We start from the raw sequence: 14,260 nt of genomic DNA on the forward strand, positions 1-14,260 counted from the left end.
GTTCAATTTGTGGGTTTTTTCGATGTAATATTCTTTATTACCCCCGTATCTATCACTCTGAATGTTTAATTCATGTTTAATTGCTTCAGAAATGATCATTGATCGTCGTGGTGTGAACCTCGCTAGGGATGCATTCACTGATCGCTCGTAATCCAGAGTTTCCTTTAGTTACGTCCAATGGTGCGTTCAGGGACCATTGGAGTTTTCAGTATTTGGCGAGAATTGATTCAAGATGGCATATTTCCATTATATTGTACTGTTTAAGTTCATGAGCAGTGTTCTCAATAATTGTTTGCAGTATCTGGGTAACATTTCATTTTGTGTTTAAATAGATGGCACATGCTTACTTATTTGATTGCTTATTATCTTTATTCCTGTTTTGTAGAAACCATAAACATAAATATAAACCTCATCACAACCCTCATTGATCATCGAGAATCAATAATAAAGAGTGGCATGAGTGTAACTGACGTCTACTATTATTTGTTCTGGCCGGACAACCTGGGGAGATTGAGGATATAAATCAGCTTCCTATACAGTTCTTTAGAGGTCACAAGTTTGGTTCACACATCAACACCTCCTTCACACCAGTGATTCACAAAGGTGACACACTCATTACAAAAGGTAACCCAGTCATTCGGAAAGGTGACCCAGCCATTAGGAAAGGTGACCCAGTGATTCGGAAAGGTGACCCAGTAATTCAGAAAGGTGACCCAGTCATTTGAGAAAGGTGATCCAGTGATACAGAAAGGTGACCCAGTCATTAGGAAAGGTGACCCAGTCATTCGGATAGGTGACCCAGTCATTCAGAACGGTGACCCAGTCATTAGGAAAGGTGTTCCAGTGATACAGAAAGGTGACCCAATCTTCAGGAGAGGTGACCCAGTCATTCAAAATTGTGACCCAGTCATTCGGAAAGGTGACCCAGTGATTCGCAAAGGTGACACACTCATTACAAAAGGTAACCCAGTCATTCGGAAAGGTGATCCAGTGATACGGAAAGGTGACCCAGTCATTCGGATAGGTGACCCAGTGATTCAGAACGGTAACCCAGTGATTCGAAAAGGTGACCCAGCCATTAGGAAAGGTGACCCAGTCATCCAGAAAAGTGACCCAGTCATTAGGAAAGGTGTTCCAGTGACACGGAAAGGTGACCCTGTCATTAGGAGAGGTGACCCCGTCATTCGGAAAGGTGACCCAATCATTAGGAGAGGTAACCCAGTCATTCAGAATGGTGACCCAGTCATTAGGAGAGGTGACCCAGTCATTCAAAATGGTGACCCAGTCATTCGGAAAGGTGACCCAGTGATTCACAAAGGTGACACACTCATTACAAAAGGTAACCCAGTCATTCAGAACGGTGACCCAGTGATTCGAAAAGGTGACCCAGCCATTAGGAAAGGTGACCTAGTCATCCAGAAAGGTGGAACACTCAGTCATTTGTTGTGGAGAACTCCAGGAGTTCAGCTGAGGGATTGTGAGAATTCTCACACTATTCAGTTGTTTGGCAACCCAGAGTAAGAAAGTCCACTCTCTCTTTGGATATCATAGTTGATGATTATGTATCTTTAAAGAGAGTAGGAAAAATTAGTTTCTTTACTTCTACCTACTCCTCTTCAGACAATTTTCTTGTCCCTTTTATTTATGTCCATTTTAAGTTGTGATTGAAATAAATGAATAAAGAAAACAGAAAATCAATGCTGCTTTTTATCTGCATACCTGTTAGCAAACATTCAGAAAAAAGACCTGTTCCAGGTCCAAACCACTACCAGTACCAGGATTTTGAGGTTCTTCTCACCTCTAGTTTATAGTGAACCACCAGCTGGTATTCCATCGATGATGGGAGGTTGTCCACAGTGAATCTAAGCCCCGCGCCCTCCATCACTCTGATGAATCCCAGGCCGGTTGAGGTCAGTGTCTGGTCAGTTGTCCTCTGATGGGGAACTATCTGGAGGGCATGAGCCGGATCCAAAGGAATGATATTCTGCTGCAGCTGGGGAGAAGGATGTGATTGGCTAAAGGGTCAAACAATCATCTTCCTTTGGTCAAAGTCTAACAGGAAAAAAACCCACCTGTCCCTGTCTCCTACAGCGGGCAAGTCTGCGAGTTCTCCTAACCACAACCACTCGTCCATTGGAAACCTTAAAGTCGAAGCCTTGCTGTCTGAAGTACTGCTCACATGGGGGTAAAGCTCCTGGCTTCAGCTGTAAATACAAACAAACTATGAAAGGCCTGAATCATCTTATCTGCTTTAACTAACCCTAACTATGCTGACCTCACCAAGCAGCATTATGATGCTGCTCATTAACGCAATCAACCAGATTTTCTGACTTTCAGCACGCTAACATTGATGTAAAACAGGAGGAGTCAGAGTCAGCTGACCAATCAGAATCAGTCATTTAGTACAGAAATCATCTGATTAAAAGCTTATCAGATCAGGGTGGACATGGGGTAACTATGGTTTTGGATGTATGATAAACCACAATGTGCTCCTCTCAGAGCCTTAACTTTTTAATCTCTCCTGCAGCGCCCTCTGCTGGAAGAAGTCATACTTATCACATCAAAATAAATTGTACAAATAGAACAAGATCATTCACCAACCATTCGTATCAACAAATCTGTTCATAAGAACTTTTACAAAGATTGTGGTATTCACTAAAAACTTCATATCTTGGATTCATTTAAATAAAGAACTGAAGAGAACTCATTTGAACAAAGTCAGCGTTTGGGTTGTTTTCTGCTTTTAAGTTAATTAAAATACTAAAAATAAAACTACAGTCATGTTTTTGTCAGATTTCTGAAATAAATATCACATACTGCAGATTCTGTCTTGACATTAAAACTTTTCCCTCATAGGATAAATTTTTTTTTTTATTTCATTCAAGAACAAGTTGCAGTCACGACGATTTAATTCTTGTCTCCCTAAAACCACCAATGCGAAAGACTGAACACACACCAGATCCATTCCCTGCAGGAATATCACTCCATAAATGTCCAAGTCACCTGAGACTCCTAGTTCCACCTGCTGAATGTGGTTTTAATTAAGAAATGTCTCGTTATTATAATGGTTAGTTTCATGAGGAGGCCATGGTTGTGCTCTGTTTGCCTGGTTAATAACACCACTGATCAACTATCAGACTAACCAGGAGGTTTGATTTCATCAGATCCACTCACTCCCTCGGTGCTCTGCATCTTAAAAGGATGCCACTGCAGGAGGTCGTTTTCTTTACAAACTGTGGAAGGTTCAGTAGTTTATGTAATGAAAATGTTTTCCATGGTGTATCACCTTCCTCTTTAGCCACAACACCATGAGGATGTTAGGATGTTTTTAAATCAAGACTGAAAAAACACACCTTTTCAGCCTGGCTTTTATTTAATTCCATTTTCTTAATTTTTTCTCTCCTGAGTGATTTGTGATATTTTTATTTACTATCTTTCATTCTGATTCTGTTCTGAACTCTTCAACCTGTTATGTTTTAGACTGATACACACCAGAGGAGAGGAGGGGGGAGAAGGAGGAGGAAGGGAAGGAGGAGAAGGAGAGCTTCGTCCTGACAGCGGAGTTGCACGCTCAGCTTCATACAGGAAGTAGTTCAGTGATGGGAGGAAGTATCCAGGGACGGGCTCAGAGCAGCGCCGACCAATCATGTTGGGTAAGCAGTGGCACTGTCCATCCTCCGGAGAACACCTAAGGAGACATGAAGTCCAATATGTGTTTTCTTGTTATGTGACCCTACTGCTGTCAGTGATGATGCAACAACATGAACTTCCTGATTGATCGGAATGAGAAATTATCAGAAAATTTGGATTTTCATTCCAAAATCTCCTAATATTTTTAATGGATTTTCTGATTTTCCTCTCCTCCTCCTGTGAACAATTTTGTCTGAGGAAAGTCAATTATCTCATGTCCTAATGGAAGATTATACCTGGTGTTCCAGTAAAGCTTTTTTTCTTCTTCTTGTAATCCTGTAAAGATTTCTGAGGCTCACCTGGAAACTGGTTTGGATAAATGAACTGAGCAGGCTGAATATTTCAACATGTAAAACAACATCATACGTGTTGCTGTGAGCTCCACCAATGTCACAGTCACAGGGTGAACATCCCATCATGGACCTTCCCAAACCCCAGAAACCTGCCTGAGAACAGAACACACACACAGAAACACACATAACCAGACATTGTTTTCACTCTGGAAATAACACACAGATCAACAGTGACCATCTGCACATCATTCTCTCAAGTCTTGGCTTTCAGGAGAAAAAAATATTGGCATTGAAACAAACAGAAACTATTTCCATATTTCCACTTTTTCCTCATTTCCAACTATTTCTGCTACTATTTACCTGCTATCCTCACTAAACCAACTCCAGCTCAGCTGCTTTGTGGTGCCACCGTGCATCAGAAACGTCTTCTTGGCTTTATTTCAGCCATAGAGGAGCATTATTTTTCTTCTTTTCAGACACACATAGAACTTCATGTGACCTACATCAGCCTTTTCTCCCTGTTTACCTTAAAAATGGCTTCTTGACAGCCATGTTTCCATGGAGACCATTTCTGATGAAGCGTCAGTAGATAGTAGATAGATCAGCTGAAGGTCCAGATGCATCTCTCAGGTCCTGGTTCATGTCTTTGCGGTAGATAGTTTTTTCTTTTTTGTTTTCTTCTTTTGTCCTCCACGTGTCCAGTTTCTGCCTCCATGCTGAGATAAGCCGAGTTTCCAGCTAACTGCTGTTTGGGAATCATCTTGTTGCTGCTAAAATCCTGTTTTCTGCCTGTCAGACTGTCTGATCTTTGCTGTCTAACTCATGAAACTACAGAAATGGGAACAAATGATGCGTCTTTGTGACAAAAAGTCTAAAGATCCAGTTTAAACCAGTTCTTTGCTAAGTCGTCTCTTATGTGTTGACACAAGTCTGGTTCATCCCGTGAGTTAGGAGCCTTTTATCCTGAACGATACAGAGGTCAGAGTTAAGTTCCTCTGGAACCAGTCTGATACCAGGACTGGAATGAAACCAGTCTGATACCAGGACGGGAACCAGTCCGGTAGCAGAACTGAACTGGAAATGAGTGAAAAACCATAAAATGTCTAAGAAAAACTTGAAAAGAACTTCAGAAAGAGAGAACTGCTGATGAAACCACTTTAGAATATAAGTCAGAGATGAAGACATGAGCACTGGATCAGTACTCTGGTTCAGGACTCTGAATGAGGACTCTGTTTAAGGACACTGGTTCAAGACTCTGGATCAGGACTCTGTTTAAGGACTCTGGGTCGAAACTCTGGATCGGGACTCTGTTTATGGATGCTGGTTCTGGACTCTGGATCAGACTCTGGTTTAGACTGGATCTGGACTATAGGTGTTGCAGAATTTCATGGGTGTGGTTTCTGTCTTGTTCTGTATAAATAAAGTTTTGTTTTTAAGACAAACTTACCACACATTGATCGCACAGTGGACCCATCGCAAAAGGCCGACATTCACAACTTCCTGTCTGTTGATCACATGACCCGACACTTCCCAAACCATGACACTGGCACTCTGAAACAGAGGTAGTCCACACTGAGCTCATGCAGGATGCTTCCTCACCTGTTAAACATGTGCAACAGGTTAGATTATCTTATCACCTTGGCAACCAGCTGGGTTGTCCTGCCTCAGCCTGAAGAAGCCATGTTTGCAGCGATCGCAGCGTTGACCCTCCACGTTGTCTTTGCACAGACACTGACCGCTCAGAGCATCACACAGACCGCCGCCATGAGAGCCAGCAGGGTCGCAGTCACACGCTGAAACACCATCACCATCATCATCATAATCATCATCACCATCACGTTAACTCATCGTGTTGTGTCATCATGTGATCTGTGAGGTCTGAAGCTTGCCTCCAGCTCTGGTTTTTGGCTCTTCTGTTTATCTGGACAGTCAAACAGGAAAATTAAAACTGGAATCACTGCAGCACACCTGACTTTTCATTTGAATCAGGTGTGTTGCAGATGGGAAACACTAAAACCTGCAGGATGGACCAGAGTTGATGACGACTGCTCTAGAATCTTCTAGGTCTGGGGTGCCCAAGTCCAATCCTTTAGATCTACTATCCTGCAATTTTTAGATGCATCCCTTCTCCAACACACCTGAATTAAATAGCTGTATTCCCTCATCCGCATGTCATTGCAGAGGCTGGTAACCAGACATTTATTTGATTCAGGTGTGTTGGAGAAAAGATTCATCTAAAAGTTGTATGATAGAAGAACTTAAGGATAAAAAAAGGAAAATTGCTTGAATGAAAGAAAATAAAGACAGTTGATAATAAACTTTGCTGAATCTCTATGGACCCCTGCTGTGTCTTTTATTATCCTGAAACCTTACAGGTGATGACCATGATGGAAACGTACGTATGCAGGCATTGGGGTCGTCCCGTGTTCTCTGGGGGTCCTGGTACAGGAAGGGCCCACAGCGTTCACACTGAGGCCCCGTCCTGTCATGAAGGCAATTATCGCACACGCCACCACTCGCTCCACCCGTTGCTTCAAAACGAGCTGCATCAAAGTGACAGGTGTCCGAGTAGCCATGACAGTTGCACCCTGACAGAGACAGAACACCACATCTCTTTCACTTTGGTTAAATAATTAAATAAATATAGTTTTATTCAGCATGCAAGCATTTAAAACATAAAGAAGTAATGATAAACTGAATATACTCCTGCAGATGTTGGCTGCGTTTTCTCCTCCAGGCCTCCAGGGGGAGTCGTGATGGAAGTCCTGACATCTCTGGCAGTTTTCTCCAGCCGTGTTGTGCTGACAGATGCATCGACCGTGAACCTGGAAGAAGAAAACACGTAAACCTGCATAGTTCAGCTGAAACCTAGACTGTTCTCTGGGTTTCAGATATTTTCATCTTTCTAAAACAGTTTTTTATTGATGACACCTTTCTGTCCTTACTGTGTCGTCCTGTGTTAAAACCTTTTCTTTGCTGTGGGCTACCTGAATTTCAATCAATTTTTGTTCGACTTGAAAAGACAATAAATCTACAAAAATTGTTCAACATATGAATAAATGACTCAGAGCAGACTCTTTGCCATAGACATGTAGGTGGTCACCTAGGGCAACATCTGTGGGAGAACCTCAAAATAAAAAACTAAATAAATCAATAAATAGACACTAAAATTAATTTGCAGTCCTTTCCTCGTGTCCTGTTTTGAAATTAAGATATAATCCATTTTAACTTGAGTTTATTTTCACCTTCCAGTAAATACTGCTGCTGTACTCTGTAAATATACTGCGATTTAAACCTGTCTTATATTAACATGTGGATGCAATGTTATTTTGAGTTATTACATGTTAAAGAGATCCTTTCTGTGATTTTATGAGATGACAACATGTAGAAGGAAAATATGACCATTAATAGGAATTATAAACACAGTAATAAAATATTGTTATGCAGAACATCATCCTCCTTAATCATGTAAAAAGAAAATCTCTATGTGATCATTTCTACTCATCATTGCAGTTGCAGAGAATTTGTGATGTTAATGTTAATTTTTTACATCATTATTTCTCAACATATAAAAACATGTTAAGATTATCATGTTCAAACAAATATTAAAACATAAAAATGTACATAGCCACAGTTTTAAGGTTAAATCAGGTAAACTCTTCAGAATGATATATCATGACTGATTAGATTTCAACTGATAATGTAGACTAAGTCACAACTCTGAATACTAAACTTCAACTTCCTCATCATCTCTTCCTCCTCTCTGAACTGCAACTCTGATTCTGTCACATGACTAAATAACACATGACTGCATGATGCTAAGGAAACTAATTACCATTATCAATAACTAAATCTCTCCTCCTCTTCAGCTCCACTGTCCTCTGGTGTCCCACAAGTTTCTGTTCTGGGCCCCGTTCTTTTGTCCTCATACATGCTGTCATAATGTCTCATTCCATCTGTATGCAGACAATCTACAGATCTATCTGCCGGTTGCCCAGAAGTCCCCAGACACACAGTCCATCCAAATGTGTCTGCATGACATTAAGCACAGAGCTTCCTCTGTCTGAATGAGTCACAGACTGAATTATTCTTCTTTGGTGCCTCCAGTTCAACAAACACAGCTCCAAATCTCACACCTCTGACTACCCGATGCATACGCAATGTTCGCAGAGGCGTGCAAACCAAAACAGCCCCACAACATCCCGAGCCTTGAGGAACTCAGGGCCGATCTCATCCAGCCCCGCGACCTGTCTACCAATGAGCTGTTTGATCACCTCATCCCCAGATGTAGAGGAGCCCAGACTCTGCTCCCTCATCGGAGGACGCATTGGTGCGATTAAGGTCTAGAAAGTATTTCAATCATGAAATTCATGTTGAAGATTAGGGGGATTAAATCAGACTGAAGACTGGATATGATCTGTGGTCTTATCTAGTTTTTAAAGAATAACTGGGATTCTATAAGTCAAACATTTGGACATTGTAGTGTCTGATCCTCATTTCTGCATAATTATATTTAGTTGTACATGTCTGTTCTCTGATAGTATTACATGTATTCCATGCTTCATACATGGGCGATGTCATGTGTCTCTTGTATGAAAGTCTTATGATTGGTCCAAAAGGGAACTTAGGAATATCTTTGTCTGTGTTTCTACATAAGGAGAGCTGATACTATTGGCCTTAAGAGTCCTCACAGATTCTGCAGATGTGTTTTAGATGCAAGACGTTTTGTAATAAATCTTTTAATTATTTATCAAGCTGGTTTCCAGAGACCTTTGTACCTTCCAACCATCTGTTCCACATTACCTGCCTCAAAAAATAACACATCTACACATTGAACTAGTTCTGTATTGCAGAGTCTGAACAGAAATAGTTTTGTTTGTGGATTCATTCAGTCACAACCCAGATTGCAAAAAATGTTTGGCCCCACATGTGCATTTTTGTTTGGACCAAATTTGTTTTTGACTTATAGCTTTGACTAAATGTCAGACCAGCTGCCAAAACTCAGTCACATGACCACCACATGTGCCTCACAGAAAATTGCCATAAGGAAGGTTTCTCCTATTAGGTCCCCTTCTGGCCCACAAATTACTTGTTGTAAGCCACATCCAGGCCAACAACTGGCATCTGGACCACATGTGGCCCACAAGAGACTAGCCACAATTCAAGCCAGGCTAGCAACTGACTTCTGGTTCACTTCTGGCCCACACACTTGCCAGTGCTGCAACTGAGCCAAAAGTAGCCTGGATTCAGCCCAAACATCAGCTATCCAGGGACATTGAAATTTTTGCTTGAAATAACATAAAATCAAAAGGTATGAAGATCGATAATCTTCTTATTGGGTTAATTTTAATTTAAACCAAGTCACTGGCAAATTTTATGTCAAAGCTTCAGTCAGTGTTGTGCCTGAACGAGCTCATTGAACGATGATTCATGAACTCATTCATATTTTGGGTGAACCTTAACTGAACGTACTGTATTTCTGCCTGATGAACATAATTGTGAGCACGCTCATTCTGGTGTTTGTGAACAACATTCTCTGACAGTTGAACTTTTTCCAAAAGAGTGGCAGATTTCCATGGAGCCTTCCAGGCAAAATCCCAGCTAAAACACATTGTAAACAGGTGTTAATAAATATATGAAAAACACCAAACCTGGCAACCACATGCATCATCAAATTGCAAAACATGGAGGCAGAATCTAATGAAGGCAGCAGCAGCACCTCTGCCTCAATGATCACTACAGCATCTTCGTATGATCACTTAAAACAATTTTCTGAAAAGGTCAGTGATGATCCAGGAGGGAGAAATCTGTCTTTTTTATGTAAACTTTGCCCGCCGGGTGTCAAGAAGCAACTCCAGACATCAACAACTTCAATAGCAAAGCTGAAACAACATATTGAAATAAGCACCCCACTAGCCTTCCAAGGTATGTGAACTAAATGTCACTAAAAACAAAAAGACTTTGCAACGGCGTGCTAAAGCAGATCCTCTACTAGCCAAAACTAAATAACGGCGTCCAGTAGCAGCAGCTCCGCTGTCTTCTTCTCCAGCCGCAGTTGAAAAACCTTTTGCAGGATATTGTCGTAGACCTGCAGCCTTTGAGGAAAGAGGAACCTTCAGCTTTCAGAAACTTGACAAATGCCGACATATGGTCTGCATGTCTTTCTTTGTTTTGTTTTTTACTTCTTTATTTTGGCTGAATTTTGCACTTTTCTGACCCAAGTTCTAGAACTTTTCTTTCGACAAACAAGTCAGAAAAAAACATATCACAAAATACTGAAAAGTGACTTAATGAGATAAATAATATTTAATGTTTTGCACTTTGAGGTACATCCTTTGTTTCCTACCTCAGCCAGGTTCCTACCTCAGATATTGTAATAATTGGTCATTTAAAATAAGACCATTAAGCAAGTTTTTCCTCATGTTTTTATACTGTAGGAGTGAAAGCTGCAGCTTGCTACGAGCGTGGACTGAATGGGTGGCATCAAAAGGAAAATGTCAGTATTCTGAGGGTAACAGCTCGCAGCAACATACTGGGAAAAAAGAACTATTAACTAGTTCATTTTTTTAGAACTGTGAACTTAGTTCAAAATTTTGAATTATGAGCTATGAACTGAGCTAGTTCATTTTAAAATGTGTGAACTGAACTGTAGAAGCTGAACTTTCCCAACACTGACTTCTGAGCTGGTCCCTACCATCCCAGGCTGGTTGAAGACGTCTCCTCGTCCTCCGTCCACAGGTCCACACTGGCTGGCGTGTCCGTTACAAAAGCAGCTTCCTTGAACCACCATGTTGTAAACGGAGTAGTAATATTTATTCTGAGGGTTTCTGCGTCTACGAGCCAGCAGAGTGTCGCCGAGAGTGAAGAGATGAGTGAAGTTCACCCGAATATTCGTCAGAGTGATCAGATCTGAAAACAACCATCAGAAATACATCAAACATTTTCTGTATTTTCTTTTGTTTTGTTTCACAGAGTTTATCAAACTGACCTTGAATGTTTGGTTCATATGGGCTTTCTATCTCAAAGACGGGATCCAGGGCCTTCAGGACCACCTGATGGACAAACAGACTAATCAGAATTTGACATGAACCAACTCAAAACCAGTTTCTTAAGCAGAATCTGTGTCAGTTCTAATACAAACTGTCTCCACAATTACAGTAGATTGTCTGTATTTTCTATTTTCTGTATATTGTTTTGTTTAGGTTATGAAGTTGTTCAGGTCTCTGCTTTAACTGGATCAACTCAAACAGGGTGCTGGGCTCAGAAGTCCAGTTTGACCAGATGAAGAAAAGAAAGAGTTGATTTGATGAACTGGAGTAAAGCATGCTACCTCTCCACCAGTGGACGGTTCTGATCCAGAATATCTGCTGTCACAGATCACATCATCAATGCTGTTGGCTGGCTCAGTTGGAACTGAAGGGAAATGAAGAGCACAGTCTTCTGCAAAGTAACGCAAAACCTTCCAGCTTCGTCCAAAATCCTTTGATCGCTCCACCAACATGGCTGCTGGTCGAAAACTCTGCAGAAGGAAAAACATCAGTCTGATCATGTTAATGGTCAGGAAGATTTTTTCAACTAAAATCCTCTGCTGATCCTCTTTTATATCATCTGGATATTAAAGATTTCTGAAACTTGAATGGATGGATGGATGGATGGATGGGGCATCATCATCATCACATCTATCATCATCATCATCATCATCATCACCATTTTTATTATCACTATAATCACCATCATTATTATCTTTAGCATAATCACTATCACCATCATCATAATCATCATCACAAGTCACACACTAAGTCCAGTTGGACATTTGTTCTGCTTCTGTTAGTTTAGCGTAGCTCACACATCAGCCTGTTTGTCATGTTCATCTCTATCTGGTTGATCCATGTTGTAAATAAGTCACTGAACACACCATGTTGTGTTAAAGGACATCTTCTGAACCAGTCATTTTGTTTAGTCTGCTCTCCTGGTAAAAGTGGAGCCTCTGAGGTCAGTAAATGTACAGAATTTTAAGTTGCTTGAGGAAAACGCGTTGTTTAAATTGTCTAAAAAAAGACTTTAGGTGGCTGGTCTAAATGTTCAGTGATGCTGGCTGTGTTCCAGACTGCTGTTAGAAACCTGGGATCAGAATCAGACCTGACGGTCCACCCTCAGGAACGTAAGCTAACCTCTTTTTCTTCTTGATAAACATAATTAAAGCATCTCATTCAGGCCAGCAGCAGCATCTCCTATGCCAGAAACAACTCTTTGTCATGGAGACAAAAACAGTACAGAAAAATGTGCCCTTTTTTTAAACAGACAAGAGTGATGGATCTAAGTATCTCACCAGTGAGTCTAATGGTCCATTAACACCTGGACAGTTTGGGGGACTCGGTTTCATCTGGCGGGAAACTTCCAAAGAATTTCACACCTTTGTTTGGTTTGGTTTGCTTTTACACTGAATTTTACTAAAGCGACCAAACCGCCTTGATAACATCCTTTAGTTACAACAACTGCTCGCTAGGGGGCATATTCCCAGAAACAATCACTGACTGAGAAGAAGGAAGAAAAAAATCTGGCTCATTGATTGGCCAGGACCAAAAATTATATGTTCACTGTAAGTAAACAATGAAACAACAATACATGCATGCAGTCTGGTTCCTGCTTTTCCTTTGGTGATCAAACTTAATGCAGTTTTCACCAGAATCTGAGTCTGAGCACCAGATTCTGGCATGTTGCGCTACGACGTGTCTTTCCTCTCTTTAGTTTAGTGGATGGTCCATTTGCTTTCAGACTGTCAGAAAACAGCACCGGCGTTCACTTGCAAGTGAACCACAACCCCTGATTTTCAAGCAGGTCAGAGTCTAAATGCTTTTTCACACTGCCCCAAACAAACTGTACTATCTGTGGAAGGAGACCAGGGGGGTTATTCCACAAAGCTGGATTAAGGGAAAGCCGGGCTTATCTTGATAAGTCTGGCCCATTTAAGCCAGAGTTCAGTTCCTTCAGCATGGCTTATTTGAACGCTTGCTGAGTATCCATGGTAACTCATGCACCAGAACTAGCCTGCTTGGGGGCAGGCTAATGTTCAAGCTTAGCTTAGCTGTGTCTCAAAGCTCTGATACAGACTCCCTAAAGAAAGTTCCACCTGGTAGAACGCTGCAATCCCGCCACTCATTCTTGTATATAAGTAAAAAAAAACAAAAAAACATATCACTACTTTGACTGTCTGGAATAATCAATAAATCTGTCAGTACCAATGTAACTAAAGAAACACAACTATACTGAACATGAAATGAAATGAAAAAGAACATGGTATTCATTAAAACTAATTAATACCTTATTAACCCCCCTCCCCAATTTCACGAACACTCGACCTCCACTGCCTCTGGTTGGCTAACAGTAAAACTGGGATCAGCTGAGCCCCGTCCATACAGGCCGAGGGCATTTTAAGAGCAGGACAGAGAAAGCTAATCTAAAGAAATGGACGGAGAAAGATAAAGCTAGATACAGACAGGGTTTCTTTTTGGTAACCATGGCTTGGCCTTTTATTAATGACTCTGCAGAAGGTGCACACTTAATTCAAAGCACATTCAGGCCTCCATTGGTTCTCTGTCTTGGTATCTACAGTGCAACATATTTACAGCTCAACACATTTAGAACAAACACATTTCTTCAAAGGCTACCTCCCACTCTGAAATATGTTCTTGCTTTTGACGTTTAAGATTGCTTCTGTTGAGATGTAACAGTGCAGAATTAATGTAGGTCGCACACACGCACACACGCACACACACACACACACACACACACACACACACACACACACACACACACACACACACACACACACACACACACACACACACACACGATAATCACAAAGATGATGCATATTGATTATTTGGTTATTAATAAATTGAGCCGGACCTGTACATACAGAGACAATTCAGCTGCTTTATGTAAACAGATTTAAAACACAAGAGGAGACCAGAAATAAATGAGGACAGTAAAATCAACAATTGACAGCAGTGACGTGCAGTCAGGAGAGGCATCATGGTAAAAAAGAAAAAATAGAAAAAAGTACATAAAATAAATATTAATATTTTTCACTGATCTGTGTTAAAAATGCACTTTCAGTATGACTCTACACAAAAATGGCAGAATTTGAGGATTTCGGGTGAGACGTGGCAAGCTGTGCCTCCCCTCTGACTGGTGATCCAATACAAACTGGGTTGCATGACCACTTTTCTGTTCCTCAACATATCGCCAATATAAACTTTACAGAAATATTTGTT

The 14,260-nt window shown here is 41.0% G+C and overlaps 2 protein-coding genes across 3 annotated transcripts in view; both read right to left on the reverse strand.

Moving 5' to 3' along the window:
- The window catches only part of LOC121647505 (NACHT, LRR and PYD domains-containing protein 12-like), a gene marked incomplete at its 3' end in the record, with an annotated part of 791,953 nt that overhangs the window by 310,547 nt on the left and 467,146 nt on the right, over positions 1–14,260 (reverse strand). The window lies entirely within an intron of this gene.
- Positions 1–14,260, reverse strand: part of lamb4 (laminin, beta 4) — a 64,239-nt gene that overhangs the window by 34,869 nt on the left and 15,110 nt on the right. The window contains exons 6-16 of one of the 2 annotated variants that reach the window (XM_041996017.1): positions 11,314–11,502; positions 10,972–11,035; positions 10,678–10,892; positions 6,688–6,808; positions 6,383–6,571; positions 5,621–5,776; positions 5,431–5,534; positions 4,057–4,136; positions 3,493–3,688; positions 2,073–2,204; positions 1,799–1,987 (exon numbers count right to left, since the gene is read on the reverse strand). In XM_041996017.1, the coding sequence (XP_041851951.1) occupies positions 1,799–1,987; positions 2,073–2,204; positions 3,493–3,688; positions 4,057–4,136; positions 5,431–5,534; positions 5,621–5,776; positions 6,383–6,571; positions 6,688–6,808; positions 10,678–10,892; positions 10,972–11,035; positions 11,314–11,502 (1,635 nt within the window). Of the gene's footprint in view, positions 1–1,798; positions 1,994–2,072; positions 2,205–3,492; positions 3,689–4,056; positions 4,137–5,430; positions 5,535–5,620; positions 5,777–6,382; positions 6,572–6,687; positions 6,809–10,677; positions 10,893–10,971; positions 11,036–11,313; positions 11,503–14,260 lie in introns of both variants that reach the window. The other variant, XM_041996016.1, reaches the window with a different exon arrangement.

This window comes from Melanotaenia boesemani, chromosome 10, assembly GCF_017639745.1.
Source record: "Melanotaenia boesemani isolate fMelBoe1 chromosome 10, fMelBoe1.pri, whole genome shotgun sequence".
NCBI lineage: Eukaryota > Metazoa > Chordata > Actinopteri > Atheriniformes > Melanotaeniidae > Melanotaenia > Melanotaenia boesemani.